Raw genomic sequence first — 22501 nt, 5'->3', positions numbered from 1 at the left:
TCGTTGGGTTGAAGCCTTTCCGCCCTTAAAAGGAGAGCTTCCGCCCTCAGTAAATTATTCGCGGGGACACATCCGCCCGACGTTAAAACTTTCCCTTTTGCGTAGGTAGCCGGGGCGGCCGGTGCCGCGGTGCCTGAGGTGGCTTTAGCCCGCTTCCGCCCTTACTGAAAGCCCGGTACGCGACCGAAGCAGGCATGACGTCACTGCGGGTCGCCATTTTGCATTCCCTATCAAACTTTTTTTTCCCCTCCAAAACCAGGATGTGAATTATGAGGGGCAAAAAACCCCCCTTGTCTCTTTAGGATAGTATTCCATAAATATACCTTTTTAGCGACTGGGGGCCTTTTCTCCTTTTTGCAGGACATTAATCTAGTAACCACAGCAGGTCCTGGCTGAATCCAGACTTTCTTCAAGGTAGCTACTTTCTTAACGAAGTTGGGGAGGTGTAGCTTGTGTTGCGAGATTTAAACCCTCCGCATTTCTTTTCAGTCGCAAGAACATCAGCTCCCCGGCATTATTTTTTTTTTAACATGGAAGAAATTCATTATTTATAAACTCTTATAAATACAAAGACTTACACAATAAAGCTGTAATTCTTCACACTTGTCAGGGTTTCTGTCCTTCCACACTCGAATACATTCTCACATATAAAATGACATAGTACTTATGGTCTTGCCCCTTGTTTTGGTACCCACCCCCCTTTTTGTTTTCCAGTTTTATATGGAGATTCATGTTTTTAACTAGCACTATGATTCTGAGAGGACGAGCATGGAGCTCTGTCACAACTGGGCCAGCTGTCATCCTACTCAGCTACAGCACGGTAAGGACTTTTTTCAATCAAGTGCATGACAGGCTGCCCCCACACCAGGGAAACAACGCAAAGCCCATACCTTAATAGTGGTGTTAGTTAAGAGCGTTTTAGAGACTGTTGTCTGCCTGCCCCCCAACTCACACATTTGTGGTATTTATCAATGCCAGAGGGCAGGGTTTTAAAGAAAGATTTTCAGTCACTTACTTTAGACCAAACATGTGAAGAAGGGTAAGATGAAACTTCAGGTTTACTACTAAGTGGTAAGATACTGCAGCTGGATCTAGATGACTTCACTCGAAGTGCCCCTGGATAAGCAATTTAATTTCTGAGTTTATGTCCCTCTCTATCATATGAGACTAGTAGTACCTACCTCATAGAGTTCTTCCTATGATTGTGAGTGAATCCTTAAAAAGAGTAGATTCTGGTTCTAATACCTGTGGTGAAGATAGTGCCGTCAGGGCATTTTCAGCAATTGGTGAGGGAAAAAGTACTCAGGAAGCTAGCAGACATTGACGGATTTCAACATAGATAACACATTTGTGTCACAGCTCAGACTGAGAGGTCTTGGATGCCCACCCAAGAGACTGGCTGAGCCCAAAACTTAAGTGGGCATTACTTCATGGCCTATCCACATTCTTCCAGGTCATGAGCATGGTTGTCCAGCAGTACGCAGATAGCCATGTTATTCAATGTTGGACATTTGTCACATTTTCAGTGCTTAAAGGTTTTTAATTCTCAAAAAAGGAATCTCATAGGCGATCTAGTCTCATCCCTTCTAATTAACAGCTGAAGAAGCCTCCCGGTAAACATTGGTTGGCGGTAGAGCCAGAGCTGAAGTCCAGGTTTCCTGACCATGTTCTACTTTTCAAGCACAACTGTCCTGCATTGTTACTTGTTTCTGGTTATGGCACCCGCTGCTGCCAACCTATGGATATGGGTAACAGATAGATGTACGTACACACTCTGCCAAGGAATTAGCCCTGAGCCTGGTGATGCTCAAGCAGGAGTGCAGGCCATTTCAAGAGGCCATGCTCCCATTTCTTTCATGGGGAGCTTATTGGTTTTACGAACACATGACTGAAACCTTGCTCTCATATACTTAGGCATCGCAGGCCCCATGACAGGATTTGTATGTAGAAACCCTCATACACCAGAATCTCACTTTAAGTATTGAAGCTGTGGTCTTCTATGCTTGGGGATACACACACAAGATTCTCATCACACAGCACTCACTCTTCACACATACACATGCTAGTATAAATTCTTAGTACTGTCCTTGAACTTCTCCCCAGATATCTTCTTCCCATGCTCGCTCATATCAGCAGCTCCACTTGCCTCTGATCCTTTTACACGAATTTATTTCTATACAAGGTTCTAAAAACACCCCTTGGTTTGTACATAAGGTTTTTTTTTCTTCATTTTAAATTGCTTTATAACAACTGGTTTCCTGATTTTTTTCATTTTCTCTTTTCTCTGAAATCTGCCATGATTTAAAAACAAACAAATAAAAAGGACAAAAGGAAATAAAAATGCCGTTGGCCAGAAGACAGGGTGGGTGGAGAAAAACAAAAAGGACAAAAATAAACATCAAATATGAAAATTCTCAGAGATAATGCATTTATAAACACAGAAATGGTTACAACAAAGATGGCCGTGATGAGTGGGTATATATATATATATTTATATATATATTTATATATAAATCCGTGTCCGGCAACTGACCGTGGCACCTAGGGAGCTAAGTCCAGTCCTTGTGTTTGCCCTGAACTCTCCCTTCTCTGCAACACCCCTTGTTTTGGGCTTTTATAAAGAACACAAAGCTCCCACAGCTCCTCTGGCTTTGGGACTGGGAGACTGAGTATAGGGTCTTGGCTGGCAGAGAAGGGGAGAGGCTCCAAGGAAAACCATAACCCACACTTCTAAGCCACCCTTGACCATTTTGGGGATCTCTGGCCCCTTGGGGACCACATCTCAGCCCTTGCCCCTTTAGAAATAAAGGGGGTCTGACCCCCACCCAGATCTCCCTCTTCCAGCATTAGGTAGGAAGTGAAGTGAGACCACGAGGGGAAGACGGCTCCTGGGGATCGGGGCATGTGAGAAACCTCTGTTCTTTTGCAGGCAAGAATAGAATGGGAGACTGGTTGCCTTTACGGCTCCCTTCTCTCAGAGATCTGGGAGGACCAGCCTCTAGTCTTCCACCAACCCCAACTTTGAGGATTATGAGGGTAACGAGAGGGTAAGTGCCCACACTGGAAAAGTTTCTATGAGGTCATAGCAAATCCCTCCCTTGAGCACCAACCCCCAATTTTGAAAAGCTATGCTTAGAAGGGGAGGTTGCTGGATTATACTACCAGCGAATTATTCCTTTGCCAATCAGGAGGGCTGATGTTCCTTTTGAAGAGGAGTTGAGAATAAGCATGGTATCCTGTGTAGGAAGGCCGTGCCCGAGGCCCAAGGAGATGGAGCCAAGGCCTGTCAAGGAAGAAGACTTTTCCCACCAAGAGAAGTTGGAGAAAGAAGGGACCAGAACTTCTTTCCCCTCTTCCCAGTGGGTGGCAGCACAGGTCTCTACGAGCTGGCCAGGTGCTCCACCTGGATGGTGCTGGTGGTGACAGTGAGGCAGATGTCCTTATGATGCTCCGCCGTCTTATAAGGGGTCAGGTCAAAGGAACACTGGGGTGGAGGGTTGGGGTTGCTGTCCCCGCCGCCCCCACCCTGGGGGGCTGCCCCAGGGGATTGGAAGTGTGGTGGCTGTGGCTGCTGCTGCTGCTGCTGCTGTGATGCCTGGGAGGCCTGGGCCTGGGCTTGAGCCTGGGCCTGGGCTTGGGCCTGGGCTTGGGCCTGGGCCTGAGCCTGGGCCTGGGCCTGGGCCTGGGCCTGGGCCTGAGCCTGGGCCTGGGCCTGGGCCTGGGCCACTGCTGCTGCCGCTGCCGCCGCCTGCACTTGTTGCTGGAGATCAGGAGGGTTGTGTTTCCGCATATGTTTCATAAGGTACGTTTCCTGAAGGAGATGGTGAAAAAGAGTTGAGGGATGAAAGAGAAGGAAAGAGGTTACTTATAACCAGCATCCTGGGCTCTTATTTTACTTTATAAATAGAGCCATAATTCAACAGAGACATTCTGGAGCTGTAGGCAAGTTCTCCCCAGGAGCCTCTGCCAGTGCTCACTCTTGGGCAGGAAGGAGAGGGGAAACCTTCACTGTCACAGTAGGCATTCAACCTGCCTTGGGAAAAGTGGTCATTTCCCCAAAGATCTTTGAATGGAAGGACTTTGCCACCTTTTCCTGGAGTCTAATGGAAAACATCTAACTGAAATCTTTCTCCCCAAATTGCAAGTTATTTTGCCTTACGTTTAAGTAAAATTAAGAATCATTGCTTAGCAATCTTCCTCTACAGGCTTAAGGAATCGGACACCCCCAAAATTCCTTAGCTACAGATCTATTTAATTTCTCCTCTCTTTATTGATTTTGGTTATCTGGTGCTAGGGAGATTCCGTATAGTCAAGGCAGCACCTCTCCCTCCAGGAAAATGGGGTAGGGCGGACTGGGGTCCTCCTGGCCTGTGGGGAAACGAAGGGCGAGCACGAGCATGAGCACTCACCGACGTGTATGCCCGACTACAGATAGTGCAGGTGTACACCTTGGCGTGTTTCACCGTGTGCGTAGACAGGTGCACCTCGAGGGAGGCTGCGTCCGTGTACGCCCGATGACAATTGTGGCACTTGAAGGGTTTATCTTTGTTGTGCTGCCGTCTGTGGGACTGGGAAAATGAGGAAAAATCAGGATAAGGGCATCAGACTCATCCTTCCTGCCTCTTTGACCCTTAATGCCAGAGCACTGAGCTGGGTGTCAGCCTGCCAGCTTCTCTCTCCATCTGAAGGTAGTAGGAACTGCTTTCAATAAAACTTGAGGAGTTATAGGCTAAGGGAAGAGCTGTAGCTCCTGCGGCATATTCCAGGATCCTGAAAAGTAGGAAGGACGCTATGCTGGCCCCACTGGCCCATTGGTTCCCAAGCCAAAGCATGGGGGTGATGCCAGGGAATACCAAGACTTCTCTACAGAGCCTCCAAAGTCAAAACACTTTTCAAAATAATGGTAAGACCACGTTTGCCTTTTCATTCTCCTTCTCTCATGACTGTACAGAGATTTTGTGATGTTTAACGGAGCAAAGACTGAGCATGGCAGGCAGGAGCATCTAGCCAGCTTCTGGTAGGCTAAACATTCAAAACGTGCAGCCAGGTCGCCAGAGTGGTGCAGTCAGTCAAGCATCCGATTCTTAATTTGGGCTCAGGTCATGATCTTAGGGTCGTGAGACTGACCCCACTTTGGGCTCAACGCTCAATGTGGATTAGGATTAGGATTCTCTCTCTGCCCCTCCCCGACTCCGCTTATGCACACACACACACTCTCAAAAATATTTTTTGGGGTGTACATGTCTGAAAAGATGTTATATATGTTAACCTGCAATGGGTTTGTTATTTTTAAATGAATTACTAAATATTTTTTCAAGTTTTTCAGTTTCACATTCTCTGTGTAGACATCGACAAAAGCTCTTCGGGTTTCCCAACAATTATTAAGAGCGTAAAGGGGTCCTGAAAACGTTTGAGAACCACTGCACTACTCAAATGGCGCCGTGACCCAAGTCTTAGACGCAAGACCCTGTGTGGAGGGTGGAACATTTACCTGCAGATTGGACAGCTGTGTGAAGGCTTTCTCACAGCCCGGATGTGCACATTTGTATGGTCTGTCACCGGTGTGGATTCTGCATGGGATGAGAAAAGGAGACAGGAAAAGCATGTCAGCAAGGCCACTCAGGGATTGGTTCCTTAACCGACCTCCTCAAGGCCACTCCTGTCCTCCTCTGGGAGTACAGGCTGGGTTTCCGGGAGGTCCCAGCCTCAGCTCCTCTCTCACACTGATCCTGCCACCGTGCCTGATCTCTGCTCACTGCCTCCATCACTCAGCTCAAGCTCCTCTGCTGGGGGAGGAGGGACCGGTGGCTTGGCAGCCAAGAGACAGGCAGTCCGTAATTTGGCATATAGGTCAGCTCCTATAGTAGCTGTCCCTGATGAATGTTCAGAAACATAAGGTAAACACACTGGTACGGAAAAAGACATAGAACACTTCTTCCTCGGCCCCCACCATACAACCAAAACCTATTCCCTCAGCCTTGAACACCGCTCCCAGAAAAAGCTTTGGTATCAAAGAAAAGCAGAGAGATATGCTAATTATGGAGAGTAGCAGTGATATTAATACACATGGCAACTCCTTGGGGCTTTTCCCAGTCTGGCCCCCTAAGGGCAGGAAATGCCTAGTTTAGTACCAATGTGACCGCTTTCCCAAACATTACTGGCCCCTCCACTGAGATGAGCCAAGGACTTGAGGGTCTGTGGACACCTGCTCCTCATCAGGGACTTCAGAGCCAGCTTTGTAACCACGTGCTTTTCTGGACCTCTGAATAAAATCTTGGAAACGTAGCAGGACAGGTTTCTTTGTGAGGAAAGCCCGACTCCTCCTCTTCACAATGCCAGATGTCCGAGCACTTGGCGGGGTGTGTGTGTGTGTGTGTGTGTGTGTGTCACTGCATCCGGAAGCAGCCAGGTGAGAGGACTCCTGACCAGGAACTCTGGACTCCATTTCAACTTGAGATCCGCCTAAAGAGCATCATCAACTCTCCCGGCTGGCAGGTTCACTTCCTCCAAATTACTCCAGATTCATGGGACAAACAGTGGGCATCCTTATGAAGTAGGAGCTTTTTCATTTTGTTTGCCAGTTCTCTGTGCCTCCGTTTCGGACAGGTTTTGTTTTGTTCTCTATTCCTGGCATCCTTGGAAACTTGCTGGTTGCTGTAGGGCTCACGAGGCTTGTATCCAGCTAAAGTCCGATTATGTCTCCCGTTCATAATTGGTGCCCTAAGGGCTAGTGGTATGGTCTTCTCCAATCACATGCCCTTGCTTTGGCACCAACGAGAAAATCTTGCAAGATGTGCGTATTGGTGTTTGGAGCAAGAGAAATGAAGGCAGAAGCTGTCTCTACCCCGGATGAGTCTCTTTCTCCCATGGGTCAGGGAATGTCACAGTCACTGCATCTTCCCCACGCTGCTTGTGCCCCAGAAAGGTTCTGAGCGTCCGCTTGTGCCTCCAGGGTTGTGGCTTCTTCTTCTCCCAGACGCCGGTCGTATTCTCCTCCAGCCAGGTCTCTCCCCCGCCCCCCGCATGCGGGTTGTTGTGTGTGTCCGGGGCGGGGGGTGGGGAGGGCATGCCAGCGGGGCGGGGGCAGTAGCCCGCCACTCTCCCTTACCGTGTGTGCTGCTGGAGGTGGGAGAGCTGGCGGAAGGCCTTCTGGCAGTAGGAACAGTTGTAGGGCTTGGCCCCCGAGTGGATTCGGAGGTGCTGGGCCAGGTAGGAGGTGTTGGCGAAGGTCTTGGAGCAGTGCGGGCACTTGTGGGGCTTGATGGTCTCCGTATGCATCTTGGAGTGGATCCTGCCGGAGGAGAGGAGAGGAGGGAAGGGGGGAGGAGGAAGCAGTTCGACACCATGGGCTCAGCTCTCTGCTGGGTGAAATGATGTTGCTTGACGGATGAGAGCACCCCCTCCTCCCTCCTCCCAAACACACTCCGGCCTGGAGAGGCTAATGACGAGGACACCCAGAGCTAGGTTGCTGCTGATCTTACGTCGGTGGCTAGAATGGCAGTGAGATGATGAAGAGCTGCGACCCCTGGCTCCTGGTCACCTTAACGGTTTCAGGCTTGTCAACCCTCTGCTTCGTTCTAAGGTTATACACTCACCACAGATACCCTGCTTCCAAATAGTAATTTGAACAAAGACCAATAGCGCCTGCTCCCCATGGACCTGAAGTTGAATGCACACCTTGGCTCTGAACTGAAGCATATAGCATAAGCAGGGCCTGCTCTGCAGAAGATTTCCAAACACAGACACAGAGAGAAACCACAAAGACTGTTCCAGACTTGGGGACTGGAGACCACCATTGCCCAGGCCCACACAAACTGCTAAAATACAGAGTTTATTTTTCAGAGACAGTAACGAGAGCAAACGGAGGCTCCCGAAGGGCCAAGTTGAAAGGGAAAAGAAACTGTGAGGACAGAAGAGTAGGCTCGACAACGCGGCCTCAGGGGCAGGGGTTCACAGCCAGGCGGCAGGGCAAAACCAAGAGCAGCCTTACCGGGTGTGCTGCTGGAGGTGGGAGAGCTGGCGGAAGGATTTCTCACAGAAGTTACAACTGTAGGGCTTGGCCCCTGAGTGTATACGGATGTGCTGGGCCAGGTAGGAGCTGTTGGCGAAAGTCTTGGAGCAGTGCGGGCACTTGTGGGGCTTGGTCTCGGTGTGTGACTTGGAGTGGATCTGCATCTCCGACTTTGAGTAGAATGTCAGTGAGCACATCCGGCACCTGGGCCAAGCGAGGGCAGTGGTTAGAACTGTCCCACCGGCAGCGCGCTGCACCCTCCCTCCACTTCCACAGAAGCCAGCCTATCTGCTCTTTTACCGCAACTGCGCTCAAAGGCCCCTGAGAGGAGGATCTGCTCTACTTATCTTGGCAGTCTATGCTTTTAATACAGACCCACGCAATACAAATATTCCTTAAATATTCAAATGATCTGACTCCCTAAGTATGTAGAGAAACAAAAATTCAACCAGAAAAGACAGGTAAACCTTATTATTGGCTCTAGGCGAATGTGGATTTCATTGGGCCAGGGGTATCGACTAACTTGTTTTCCTTCTGCCTATAACTTGATTTTGGACTTTGAAAGGGCTCCCTGCCCCAACTTCTTGTGCACAAAGTTCATCCCTTCTCAAGTAGGGGCTGATGAGGACAAACTGACTATACTCCCCAGAAGGACTTCTCTCCTGTCTCCTCACATAATTGCCTTCTCTCAGATTCTCTCCTACTTCCTTTCAGCCAGTGACTCCTAGAAGGATGGGAGTAGAGAGGGATCGGAATTATCTAGAGGGGCTTTTCCAAACCATCTACGTCTAGCCCCCACCTTGGATCCGGTGTTCTACCAGCCACCTCCACCCCTGAGCCCCTGGGCAATCAAGTGAGAACCACTTTTGCAAAGAGCCAAGGAGTGAGCTGTCTCCCCCTCAAATATTTAGGAGGAAAAGATCTGTGAAACACTGAGCTTCCATGCTAACCCTTTCCTCTTCCCTAGCACATGGAGCCGGAGCCAGCACTCTGGGCAGACATGAGCGAATAACTGATACACTTTCACCCATCACCTGAGTGGGTAATCCTTCCTGTTCTGATGTTGCCCAACCGTATCAAATAAGGAGCCTCTGAGCAAGATAAGCCACACCCGCTCAGACTTTATCGAATAGGAGTTATCTGTGAGCTGGAATGCTCTCATTCCTCAAAACCCTGCAGTGCACAGCACGAGCTGGTAGAGAGGGAAGCACCTGGAAGCCAAGCAAGTGGGGAAAAAGTCCCCTCTGCTCTGGTTTCTCCCCAACTTCTTTCTATCATCTGGCCTCAGGATGGTGTGGGGAGAGGACTTCTGCTTTCTTCTGATCCCAGGAGAATTTTTAGAGAATAAATAAGATCAAGACTAAAAAGAACTCTGCGCTCCTCAAAGGAAAAAATGTGACATTATTTGGGGGTATTATTATTGTTTCTACTAATTATGATTCATGTTTCTACTAAAATTACAATCATTAAGGTCAATTTCTGTTTCTCCAGGCACCTGAAAACTCTGAAGGAAATCGGACTCCCAGTTTGCCAATCCCTGGCTGCTGTCTGGCATGGCCAAATATTATATGGGAGGCGCAGAGGTTCTGTTTATAGCTAGTACAGGCCCAAGGACACAGCCAATGGAAGCCTGGACACTTGGGCTCTAATCAGGGTTCAGTTACAGGCTTGCTTATCAATCTAGACCTCAATTTTCTGGTCTGTAAAATGGAGAGATAAACAGCTGCCCCTAGTAGGGCCAGCAAACCCCTGGGCCAGTCAATGGTAAGCCAAGAGTGTTCTTGAATAATAAAACTGTGCTAATGTTAACAGTACCAGTGCTGATGGATGACCTCATACCACTATGCGTTCCACTGAGGTTGGAAACTGGACACCTTGTCACTTGGGGGTGGGGGGAGGTACTAACGTTACAACATAATTTTCCTTGGTTGCTACAATTTCTAGGACAGGTGGAACCACACATTCATTTTTAACTCAAACAAAAGCTCATAGTTTGTGTGTGAGTGTTGAATACACAGCTAAACCCTTAGTATGAAATTAACTACAAGAGAGAAAATAACCCTTTTTATCCAAGTTTTCAACTAGAGAGGAATCTACGAAACTTAAATCCATGGACAATGGACTGGCAACAAAATAAGGAGTCTCAAATGACAATCATAATAATGATAATAATAGTTGCCATTTGTTGTGCCTGATATTACCAGGGCCCTGGTACCAGTTACAGGCACTTGAGGCACATTGTTTCCACTCCTCACAACAACCTGGCAAGTATTATCCCTGTTTTACAGAACAGAACGAGAAGGCTCAGGTTAAGTAATTTGCCAAAGGGCAAACAGTTATTCACTACACAAAGCTATGATTCTAACCTATTCTGAGATGCCTCACACTAGAAGTACTCAAGGACAGGCAGACTATATCATCTGTCAGGAATGCTCAGAAGACTAAAACTACAGGGCCGAGGGTGGTGTAGGTGACCATTAACATATTTCTAACTCTGAAATCCTATGAAGCCAGATAAAAGAGCGTAAGTCCTTTAATGCAAGGTGTTGGAGGTTGGAAAGCAATCTGATTTAGGAGCTCTGTAGCAGTGGGGAGTCAGCAGGAAACAGCAAAGCCACCACCCCATTTCACTAGGCCAGGGGGCACCAGTCACATCTAACACAAGAATTGGGCCCCTTTGGGGGCACGTAATACAATGACCCTGACAATGACAGTAATAACTTCAAATCACCCCAATTTTCCCCCTAAGATATTTAAAACAAATTTCAGATACTCAAAACATTTCCACATGATAAATGGGGGCCATGACTGCTCTTCCCATTTTACAAGATGGGAACCAAGAGCTAGAAAGAAGGTGACTTGTCCAGACTAACAGAACCAAAGTCCAACAATACCCAGTCAAATGACACTGACCACAGGAATGGATGTGGTTGACCCACACATGCACGGAGACAGGGATTGTGTATGTGTGTGTGCGTGAGATTAAAAAGACTCCTTGGGAACTCCAGAGTTCTGAGTTTCTGAAGAAATTCCATTTACCTAGAATATAATTAGGCGCCCTTGATTTCAGAGTTCTCCTTAGTCACCTGGGTGTGGGGCCAGTCAAGAATTTCAAAAACACTGAGGGTGTAGAAAATGCTACCACGGCTTCCTTCCAATTGTATATTCACATTCCTTCCCATAGTTTGGGAAGTCCAGAGTTAGCTTTAATGAGGGCCCAAAAAATAAACAAGCAAAAGCAAAAACAAAAACAAAAAGAAACCTCTGGCAGAATGAGGGGATCCTAATCCATGTGCAAAGCTCCAAAGGGTCAGAGACCTAGCCCATTATTCTCACAACAACACAATTTTCTAGAGGTGTATCTCCATGTCACAATGACCTCACTTTGAGCAAATACATAAAAATCCAGATTTCTACAAAATAAAAGGGACTTCCAGTATATGAAATGATATATAAAAGATGCTTTTAAATGAATCAAACTTGTCGGTACCTTTATAAAATGATATGATGTAAACATTTCCAGGAACACTTTTATTATATAAAGTGGGATACACCTGTAATAATAAAGCTACAGTGAACTTTCAGATTAGGAGCTGGAATTCTGCAGTGCTCAGTACTTTCTGCATAGCAACACTTCCCTCACTTTCACTTAAAAGAGGAATTTAAACACTCTGCAGTCATGGCTACTCTCCACGGTAGAAGCGTACAACACAAACACAAATAAATGCTAAATGACAACTATTGCTTCTTTCTTTTGAAGTTCCCAACATTTCAAATCTTAGATGACATATACTCCCAACAAATGGGAGGCATAAACAGAACTCTCCCCATTTTACAGATGAGGAAACTGAGGCCCAGAGAGGGGAAAAGGACTTGCCCAGGGTCACACAGCAAGTTCGTGGTGGAGCCGGGAACTGAATCCATGAGCCCAAGGCTCTGTCCATTTCCTGTGCCGCAGTTCCCTTCGCTCCTAAAATGGGAACAACATTGCCCATCTCGGTACACTAAGGACAGACCCAGTCTCCCAGCCATGCACATCTGCCCCTGTCTGCATCAAAGCTGTGACAGTGGTTATCCCACTCTGTAACCTGGGACCAGACTTCCCAAACCCACTAGGGCCCCTGACAGTTTTCAAGGGGATTAAAAGACATCCAACTTTCAAGGGGCAGGGAGTTTCCTTCTGAAATTCTTTTTGTATATCGCCACATGCAAATATAAGACTATTTGGCAATGGACAACTTAAAGGAAGTAGAGAATCCAAATGACTTTCATGAATTAGAAAGTGAGCAAACAGGCATTTTATAAGCATATAGTCTGGGATGGGGGGTGGCGGGAGAGAAGGGCGATATCCTGTTCCTCCCATCTTTTTATACAGATCCCTCCCATCATCCCAACCATGCAGGGTCAGGCAGTCTCAGAGCTCAGATATGGCCCAAGAACCAGCGGATGGCACGCAGGTTAAGGTTAGGGGCTTATCAGAACAGTTTCTTAGAAAACAGGAATGGAAAGTGTAGAAAGCACAAAGGAGCTGGAGACGGAGTCTGAAACCCAGTCTAAAGCCTTATCATAAGGAAGAAACTCCGTTAGGTCATTCAAAAATTAGTCAATGCTGACAACCCCAAAAAGGAAGGCGTATAGTGGGTCTGCGTCCTGGGGAAGAGTCACTACAGAAGTGCTAGTTGGAAGCTCTACGTTCCTGCCCCACAAGAGAACACCTGACATGCAAGTGGATCTGAGGTGGAAAGCTGTCCGCGTGGAGCCCGATTAGGGGCAAGACACGAAGGGGGTAGGTAAGCTGAGACAGGGATCCTCACCCCCTTGCTGCCCTGGCTCTGATCCTTACCTATAGGTCTTGCCGTCTTTCTGATGGTCGTCATCATCCTCGGGGGAGAGGACATAAGGGTCATTCATCTCAGGCAGCCCTGATTCCAGCATCCGCTTCTTCTTCCGGCCCCGAGGGGGCTTAGGAGCCACGCTGCCACCTCCACCACCACCTCCTCCTCCTTCCTCTGTTAGGGTTGATGCTACCTTCTTGGAGAGGTCAGGGACCACCTGCAGGGCTTGTGAGCCAGGGGGAAGAGCTGAGACAATCATGGGAGCCGAAATGGGGAAGGTCTGAGCTGATGAGGCTGTGGTCACAAGGGAGCCTGAGGGGGACGTGATTACCAAACCAGGACCTAGGATTGGGAGAAAAAGGAGATGGTGTCATGTTGTCCAGTCCTGATCCTATTTACTTTCCCCCAGATCATTGTCTAACCAACCCCTCACCACCACCCCCCAGCCCGGAGTATATAGGAAACCCCAAACCCTGTAGAAAAATAATGGTCTCCTAACCCCTGTCCCCACCCCACCCCCGGTAACAGTGAGATTTACCCCTTGATTGACTCCCTTCTCTTCTCCACCTCTGAGAACAGGAGACTCCTTGATTCAGAGAAGGAAAGAATGTCACCTCCTCAAAGGCAGGGACCGCATCTTCTACTTCTTTGTATCCCCCACAATGCCTAGCGCATTGCTAGGCACACAGTAGGCACTTAATAAAAATGTGATTGAGTAATCAAACACATATCCCACTCCCCATGTCCTTGGAGCCCTCCAGCCTGGGGTACTGATCATGAAAGATCAACACCTCAGATTGGAGAAGAGCAGAGTGGCTCACCAGCAGTCATCAGTCCTGTAGACGGCACAGGGACCACGGTGATATTCTGGGTAACGGATGCCTGGCTATGTGGGGTCAGCTGGTCTGACTTGGACTCTGTGTCCATATTGATGCCTGAGGGCAGGGACACTGAGGCAGGCACTGTCAGCAGGGTGGGGTAGTGGGGTGGAGCCAGCCCACAGCCCTTTTCTGGCAGCAGCTGATCCTTCATCTTGTTGATGAACATCGTGTTCTCAATCTAAAACAAAAGGAAAGGGGAGGCGAGCAGGGAGGCAAGCGGCTGCCTCTTAAAGAGCCTGATTTGGTCTGCTCCCTAAGCACTTTGCATGATCTGTCCTCCTGGGAGAGCAAGAAGTACAGTATCTTTGTGCTTCCAGAGAGAAGCCAGGACAGAAATGCTGTGATTCTTAGTGGCGAGGGACCTGGTGAAACAGCACGTGATTTATCTTGCTTTAGTCTCCACAATGATAGAACCTATGCTCAGAGTTGAACAAAGAAGGCGAAAGAGAAGGAGCAAGAGGGGCGCCTGGGTGGCTCAGTGGGTTAAAGCCTCTGCCTTCGGCTTGGGTCATGATCCCAGGGTTCTGGGATCGAGCCCCGCATTGGGCTCTGTGCTCGGCAGGGAGCCTGCTTCCTCCTCTCTCTCTGCCTGCCTCTCTGCCTACTTGCGATCTCTCTCTATCTGTCAAATAAATAAATAAAAATCTTAAAAAAAAAAAAAAAAGGAGAAGGAGCAAGAACCAAACACCACCTACCTGTCCTGAGACTGTGGGGATAGAAGGCCAGAAGTACGGGTTAGAATTGAAGTGAGATTCTTCCATTCTACCTGAAGAGAGAAAGAGAGACTGCGTCACACTCATGACTAACCCAAAGAAATGTAGTAACGGAGAAAGGCAGTTGAGGAATTCCTGGCCTCTTCTTTGGCACCTGACCACAGGGCTGCAAATTTACAGTGAAGATCTCAGGATCTACCATATTCATCCTGGAGAGTCACTCAGCATGAAATCGAACAGAGTCTATCCTACCTCAGATGGCCGTGAAAGAACTTAATACACGTCTCACTTACCCACAGAATGTCACCCATAAGCCAAAGAAATAGACCTGGCTGTACTTTCCTTTGGTGACAAAAAGAGAAACTCAAGTCATGAGCAGGGAAGGAATGTACCCATGGTCACATAAAGTAAATCACTGACCAACTTAGAAACAGCCAGGGTACCTATTCCTGCTCCTCTTTTCCTTTATCTCACAGATCCGCCTTCCTTGAAATAAAACATCTTAAGACTTCCAACGGACACATTTGTAGTTCTGTGCAGCTTGAAAAGGTTCTAGGCCAGAACACAAAATGCCCGAGGGAACTGAAGAGTGAAACTGGCAGGAATCCCAATCAGTACCAGATGAAACCTGGGGACCATGTCCCAACAATCCCACCAAGGTCTCTGTAGCCCCGCACTGGGTACCATACATGCTGAATGGAGCAGTGAAAACCTGGAATTACCACTCTAAAAGAGGTTAACCCTCTTTCTGGGTGGCACAGAGGTTAAGCCTCTGCCTTCGGCTCAGGTCATGATCCCAGGGTCCTGGGATCGAGCCCCGCATCTGGCTCTCAGCTCAACAGGGAGACTGCTCCTCCCTCTCTCTCTGCCTGCTTCTCTGCCTGCTTGTGATCTCTCTCTCTGTCAAATAAATAAATAAAATCTTAAAAAAAAGGAAAAGAAAAGAAAAAAAAGGTTTGAGCACTAGGAGTAGCAGCAGCACCCCAGATTTCTACTTACAGGATTCAGAAAAAGGACCACAGTGGGCCAGAATACATAACACAGTACTAGACGCCTGCCTTGTGATTCTCAAACACGATGCTTCTGAGAGTTCAAGTTCTTCTCTGTAAGTGGATGATAAAGGAGCTTAAAGCTTTGGGAGGAAGGAATAAGCAAAAAGAGCAATCCCTCAGAATCATGTTGCAAGTCACAGATGGATACAGAATCTAGGCATCCCACCATTTCCCCATTCCGATCACTTCTCCTAGCAAGGTAGTATGTTAATGGCAATTATTCAAGAGTAACTTCCCCAAATCCTGGACCCAGGAAGATCCAGTCCAGCAGAAGGTAGGTGAAGAGGGAGTATGAGACTGCTGGAATGGGGAAATGACCAACAGCTGGAAATAAAACATTAACATCATGCTGCTAGTCTGAACCAGAAGCAACGAAGATTCAGGTCGGGTTTGGGGGTGGGAGGGAGAGGACCTGTGACTTCCAGCCATGAGTGGCTGGAGGATGTGCTGGAGGCAGATACCAGAACCACTAAGTACTAGAGGGTACGTTGGGCATAGAAACCTAGGTTTGAGGTAGATTAAGGAAACTAGGGAAATCTGTAACAAAGAAGGAGAAACAGAAGGGACATCACTCTAGATGTAACCCTGTTCCTTCTCCAGAAATCTTACCACTTTTTCTGCTCTATTAAACAGCATTCTCAATTTTCACAAAACCTATAAAGGGAAGCAGAACTGAATTGCAGCCTACTCTTTCCTAAAAAGTAGCAGAGGAGAAGAGAGGACTGCACCAAATCTGTGAATACAACTTTACACAAATAAGGCTCAGTATTAAGTGATCCCAGAATCAACCACAGGCACGTCCTGCCCCCCAACTTATAAAACATATCCAGGAACAGGGGTTCCTGGATGGCCCAGTGGGTTAAATTCTCTGCCTCTGGCTCAGGTCGTGATCTCAGGGTCCTGGGATCGAGCCCCACATCGGGCTCTCTGATCAGCAGGGAGCCTGCTTCCCCTCCCACTGCCTGCCTCTCTGCCTACTTGTGATTGCTCTCTGTCAAATAAATAAATAAAATTAAAAGAAAAAGAAGGTTTTAAAAAAAATACATCAGAACAATCTCCAACACAGGTGCCAACCTTTTCCTTCCAGCACTAACTTTACAAAGGGGCCTCGGATCCTTCTTAGGCAACAGAAATCAAGAAATGATCAGATCAGTTTAAAGCGATCCAATCCTGCCAAGCCCTTTGGGAAGCAGGGGTCACATCCTGGATCTTCCCACGGTCTCGAACACAGAACTCCTCACCCAGTATGCAAGTCCACATTTAATGGACTGAATGACAGTGGACTCTATACATACAGATTTTGAAAACAATACTAGGGGCTTAAATCGTAACTCACAACCCCATCTGTCTAAACTTCTAGCTGAGAGAAACGACACATACAAGAGTAGTGGCATATGATGGCAATGAAGTAGAGAATTAGACTGGCCAGTAAAGAAAGGAGGGTCTAATTTATAATCTCCCCCGAAGGAAGTAAACACATTAGGGATGTGAAAATTTAGGAGGGAGGAACTGAAAGCCTGAAAATAAGACTATCTTTAAATAGGGTTCTGAGGCATAAGGCCCCTCCCTGACAGTAAAGATTAGATCCATTCATACTGTCCTACTAGTGGCTCAGGTGAAACACTTTATGAAAGAAACAGCCCCTGTGGGTTCTTTACCAAGGGGGCACACAAAGTGATGTGGCAGGGGGTGGCTGGGTGGCTCAGTGGGTTGGGCCTCTCCCTTCAGCTCAGGTCACGATCTCAGGGTCCTGGGATGGAGCCCCACATCAGGCTCTCTGCTGAGCAGGGAGCCTGCTTCCTCCTCTCTCTGCCTGCCTCTCTGCCTACTTGTAATCTCTCTCTGTCAAGTAATCAAATAAAATCTTTAAAAAACAAAACAAAAAAACCAAAGTGATGTGGCAGACAGGACCATGTCACCACTACCATCACAATGAACATCTACTAAGTGCTCATTGTGTTCAGGAACTGTTCTAAGTCCTTCCAAGTACTTCACAACGAATGCATCATTTAATCCCCACAGCAACTCGTTGCAGTAGGCAGTGGGATCCCCATGTTTCAAACGAGGAAAGTGGAGTCACAGAGTCAAACAGTAAATATTAGGGCGGGGATCTGAATGCAGATACCAAAGGGCAAGTTAAGAATGGGGGATCTAGAAGAGACCGAAATCCTACAACTGAAGTACATACTCTCTGACACTGTGATTTGATGCACCAATTAAAATTTACATTTCCAGGAAGGGACTATACATTTTTGAGAGAGTTCTCCATAAATGTTTCCAAATATGAAATTTTGGTAACAGCTAAAAATGCAGTTAAAGAGGATGTTCTCTGTCCACAACCTGGGAGACCTCACTTGGCCACCAAGGTCATTGATTTTAGAATGACAGAATCTGAGTAAAAAACCAGACCATCAAAGGGATGAACCTGAATAAAAGCCCTCTCCACTTCCCTGGATACCTAGGCTATCACTCTGCTTTGGATCTTAACAGAACAAAGTGGGAGACAGGAACCACAGCTGGTCCCCGGACACAATGATAAATGTGACTCATGGGCTGCCGATGAATATGTCTGCCCCAAAGAAAGGGGTACACGGAGGGTTCTGCTCACCCAACTAGGAGCAATGTTTGCCTGCAAAATGACACCTCTATGCTACACTACTGTTCTGAAAGGCTGACTTCTATCCCTGTATCCCTGAAAGGAGATCAAATGGAGAGCCAAGAAGAAGGCTCTTGGGGCGCCTGGGTGGTTCAGTGGGTTAAAGCCTCTGCCTTTGGCTTGGTCATGATCCCATGGCCCTGGGATCAAGCCCCACATCGGGCTCTCTGCTCAGTGGGAAGCCTGCTTCTCCCTCTCTCTCTGCCTGCCTCTCTGCCTACTTGTGATCTGTCAAATAAATCAAATCTTAAAAAAAAAAGAAGAAGAAGAAGAAGGAAGGCTCTTGCCAGAATATAATGTAAATGGTGCCCCCCTGCAGTTGTGTAACAGGGTGCTCCTGGTGCCAGATCACTCGAGACCTTTTTACTGTCCATTAACCTCTTAACTTTCTATGTTTCATGGAACAATTCTCCTTCCCAAACCATCCCAACATTCAAGCAGGCATATACCAACAGTCTTAAAACCTGGAGAAGCCCAATGATATTATGGGGAAACCCCATCTCCACAGAGTGCCAGTTCAGATGGTTATGCCAATATATCAACGATAATAAAAAGAACTGATTTATCCTAGATTGGGAAGGAAGTAGAAGGCTTTTGTTACAGACCCAAAGAGCAGGAAAGAAAGAAAAACAGTAAGTAGAAAGAATGTTGACAGATTAAAAATCTGGGTTCTAATTTCAACTTTACTACTGCAGCATACCCCAAGCATTCTGTTAATAAAAACGAAGGTTTACTATAGTTAAGTTGAACAGTATTTTTCTTTCAAGAGGGTCAAGGAACTATGCATTTCTTTTCCAATCTCAAAAGAAATCTTCGAAGTACTGAGGAGGTGAAGAAAAAAGACAATTATTAATTAACACCCACAAAACATTTAGTAAGACCTAAACTCTTACACCAGGGCTTTGTCCGTCAGTCCGTCCTTCCCCAGCATGACCAGCCATCCAGGAACAAAGATGCCGCCACCTGCAGCATGTGGTTTTGGTAGACATGGCAAAAGGCCATAGTCTTTTTCCCCGCACTTACTATGTTTTAAAAAAATTGCTGCTTGCTTTTCAAATAAGCCCCTATTTTTCTTCAGGAAAGCAATATTCCCTTAATACAACAAGTCTTGAGAAAATCACAGAAGACTCTGCGGCAACCAAGTGTAGTAGCTGGAAAATGAACCTAGAAATCAAGACTTCTGGAATCTAATTCTAGGTCCCACATCAGTGGTTGACTCTGAATAATTTACTATTCTACTAAGTTTCTATTTGGGTAGAGGATGGAGGAGAATAAACCCCTTAAAACAAATTCATAAGGCATATGGTGATGGGAGGCAGCTCAAAAAAGAAAAAGAAATAAAATGCTTCAAGTGCTCCCAAAAGGAAGAGAGTTAGGGAAATACTTCCATGTGCCAAGGACTACTAGTGACAATTACTGACAATTACATAAAGACCACATAATTACAAAGGCACTACCCAAGAGTATCAGGTCTATAGCCTCCAGCTCAGTAATCATCAACTAGAAGCACTAACAATAGAGATGCAAAGAACAATCAACTCAACTCACCTACAGAAAGAACTTGAACCCAGGGACCTCAGACGATCTATGGAGAAAAACTGCTCCAAGATGCACAATTGCAGAAATGCTGTAATATTAGCTAAAGAACTTGAAATGAAGAAACACAGAGAGCTATTTTTTTCTCAGTAAGGAAACAAAATCTTTTTCCTCAGGTTCTAAGGGCACTCAGCAAGGGCCATCTTGATAGAATTTGGGGCCTTCCTCCATCTGTGAATTCTTCCAAGTACAAAATAACCCAGAACAGGTTTATCCCAATTCTCCTGGGAAAGACCATCACACCATGCCCAAACACACCAAGAAGACCACTATGACCACAAAGTTGGCAATCCGAGCCAGCAACATCTACCCTGGGTACCGCTGGACCATGGTACTCAGTACTCTGGGAAGAAGAGCACAGCCTGTCCTGTCTATTTCACTACAAATGATGATCTGGGAAATATAAGGGGGAAAAAAAAAGTGGGCAGGGAAAAAGGGGGGTGGGGCAGTTGAAGAGGAAATATGCACTTAATATTTAATTATCAACATGGCCCAGAAACCTATGGGGAATAAATTTTATAAACCAGACTGGAATTAGTCCTCAGAAGAGATCGCTAGGATTATAAGCTCTGAACTCAAATTCTTTTGGGTCTCACACTGTCATTTCAGACTAAAACTCTACCACTATCAAACCTTGTATTCTGAATTGTTCCACCAACTTCTGAGGTTCACTCCATACAACTTTATCTATCCACGAACGAGGGTTTTTTTTTTCCCCTGAAAACTTAACCTTGACACACCAAACTGAAATAAACCTGTGTCACAGATTCTAATCACTCAACAAGTCCACTTGAAGCACCCCTCTGTGACATTAATAGGAACCCCACTCTAAACTCAGCTCTGCTTGTTCCAAATACAGAAAAGCAATTTCACAAGCTATACCACAAGGACTATACTGGTGACTGGGGCTCATTTGTCCCTGAAGCAGAATAAATTTCTCCTTTGGACATAATGCAGCCCTACTTGGTGATTTCACTCAGGCATTTCACAGATCATTTCTGAATACTGGTGGGAACAGAAAGTGATGGGGTAAAGTGCTAACTTTTTACACAAAAATTTCCTGGGCATCTTCAAGAGATAATTTTTCTCTCACATCAAACACAAGTATCACAATTGCTATTACTAGAAGAATTCTGTCACACTGTCCCCAAAAGCCCATTTAATTATGACCCCTTTTCCCCCCAAACCAGAAAAGCCATTAACCCAAAATTGTCTTACCCTCTCTCTCTCTTCCTCCTGTCGTCTTATTCCTTCTCCTTTCCAGGGCTCCTGAACTTTCTGTAAACAAATTGTCTGGGTTACTGGGGCCAGTAAGGGTACAGCCACCAGAGGACCTGCAGAGAACCTCAGGAATACTTTGACACTCAGCAGTCAGTCTGGAAGGAAGACAGACCCCCCCAAATCCAAAGATGCAATGGTATAATAAGGAGAGTAGTGCCACCCACTATGCAGATAGGAGAGAAATAAATTCAATTCCCAGGAACTAAGATGAACTCTATCACCAGTGTTTGGGTTCCACTCCTGGGCTCAGACACTGGCTCTTCTTCGTTCCCCAGGGCCACAGGTAAGCAGGGGTCATAAAACAGAGGAGTCAGAGACAGAGATGGGCCCCTGCCCCCAGAGGATTGGCTCAGAAGACAAAACTGAAGACTAGGGGGATGCACAAGCCCTTGTGTCAGGCACAGTGCCAGTTCAGGCCCAGCCACTTCCTCTGGCCTCCCCTCCACTTCTTCGAGGACTTCGCCCCTGCCTACCCAAGGCCTTGCGCCAAGAAGTACCTCCCTCAGCCTGCACGGGGGTCTATCTATTGGACACCTCAGCTGTCCCCAAAAAACCTTCGCTCCCCTGAGACAGCCCCTGGGAGCCTTCTCCTGGTGTCGCCCCCCACCCCTTCCTCAAAGACCCTTCTTTGGGACGTCCCTCCTTCCCCTCCAGGGAGCTGAACTCTGCCACCCACCAGACAGACACCCGCCCCCTAAGCCCCCCCATTCCTCCCCATCGCCCGCTCCTCCACAACCACTTCCGGTTCCGGGACGGACACACATACAGTCACACCGTGGACCCCCCCTTCCACGCCCCCCCAAGGAAAAGGGGAGGGGGGAGGAGCAGAGAGCTTGGCGCGCGCCGGCTGCAGCGGCGCGAGACTCACCCGGCGGCGACGGCTGCGGCGGTGCCAGAGCCTGAGCCAGAGCGCGGGAGGGGCGGCGTTTGCTGGGAAAGGAGGGAGCCGAGTGGGGCGGGAGGACCAGCAGGGGGCGAGGGGAGGGGGGAGAGCGCGAGGCGGAGCGCGCGGGCACGCACTTTCGGCGCGAGACAGACCCACACACACGCACGGAATGCGCGCGAGACACCCGCAGGGCGGGGGCGCGAGGCAGTGGGTGGCCCCCTGCCTCCCTCCCTCCCCTAACACTCACCCGGAAGTGGTGCTGCAGCTCGTGCTCCCGAGAACCCCGATTCCTCCACGCCCCCTCCCTCCCTCCCTCCCTCCCCCCGACAGACTCGGAGTAGAGCTGCGGCGGAGAGAAGGCGGGAGCGCCGGAAACGAAAAGGGGGGGAGGGAGGGAAATGGCAATGCAGGGGGGGCGGTAATGGGGAAAGGGGGGGGAATGCAAAGGTCGAGTCACTTCCGGGAGCGGCAGAGCATTTCCGGCGCTGGCAACGCTCCGGAATACTCCGGGCAGAAGTTACGACAAGTAGGGGCGGAAGTGGCTTCCGCCCAGGGACGCGCTAGAGCCCTTTGTGGATGTGACGCCACAA

General features: G+C 47.8%; 1 protein-coding gene and 1 long non-coding RNA gene across 8 annotated transcripts; one reads left to right on the top strand and one right to left on the bottom strand.

Annotated features, from left to right (window-relative positions):
• Positions 1 to 9: 9 nt before the first annotated feature.
• LOC116594086 lies at positions 10 to 2075 on the top strand. The gene is made up of 3 exons (XR_004287047.1): positions 10 to 414; positions 715 to 820; positions 1598 to 2075. It is a non-coding gene; the product is annotated as an uncharacterized LOC116594086 (long non-coding RNA).
• A 336-nt stretch (positions 2076 to 2411) lies between these two features.
• ZNF384 (zinc finger protein 384) lies at positions 2412 to 22372 on the bottom strand. Of its 7 annotated transcripts, XM_032348968.1 has the most exons (13): positions 22159 to 22372; positions 21894 to 21955; positions 20963 to 21022; positions 14423 to 14493; positions 13668 to 13905; positions 13385 to 13432; positions 12855 to 13188; positions 11889 to 11981; positions 7991 to 8215; positions 7109 to 7291; positions 5492 to 5570; positions 4410 to 4568; positions 2412 to 3811 (listed from the first exon to the last, which is right to left on the bottom strand). In XM_032348968.1, the coding sequence occupies exons 4-13, from the start codon at positions 14486 to 14488 to the stop codon at positions 3380 to 3382; spliced, it is 1857 nt and encodes a 618-aa protein (XP_032204859.1). In that variant the 5' UTR covers positions 14489 to 14493; positions 20963 to 21022; positions 21894 to 21955; positions 22159 to 22372; the 3' UTR covers positions 2412 to 3379. The 7 variants fall into 7 exon arrangements, with proteins under 7 accessions (XP_032204859.1, XP_032204860.1, XP_032204857.1 ...); XM_032348969.1 differs by lacking the exon at positions 21894 to 21955; XM_032348966.1 differs by lacking the exon at positions 22159 to 22372 and having other exon boundaries at positions 21894 to 22150.
• Between the last annotated feature and the right edge of the window lie 129 nt (positions 22373 to 22501).

This window comes from Mustela erminea, chromosome 6 (genome assembly GCF_009829155.1).
Source record: "Mustela erminea isolate mMusErm1 chromosome 6, mMusErm1.Pri, whole genome shotgun sequence".
NCBI classification, from domain to species: Eukaryota; Metazoa; Chordata; class Mammalia; order Carnivora; family Mustelidae; genus Mustela; species Mustela erminea.
Note: the sequence above shows the minus strand (reverse complement) of the source record. Positions and strands in the feature narration are given on the sequence as shown.

Coding starts and splice junctions, on each gene's coding strand:
- ZNF384 (XM_032348968.1), bottom strand. CDS start 14,488: ATGGAAGAATCTCACTTCAATTCTAACCCGTACTTCTGGCCTTCTATC. Junction 13,906..14,422: donor TCCCCACAGTCTCAGGACAG/GTAGGTGGTGTT, acceptor CTTTTGTTTTAG/ATTGAGAACACGATGTTCAT. Junction 13,189..13,384: donor AGAAGGGAGTCAATCAAGGG/GTAAATCTCACT, acceptor TCCCAATCCTAG/GTCCTGGTTTGGTAATCACG.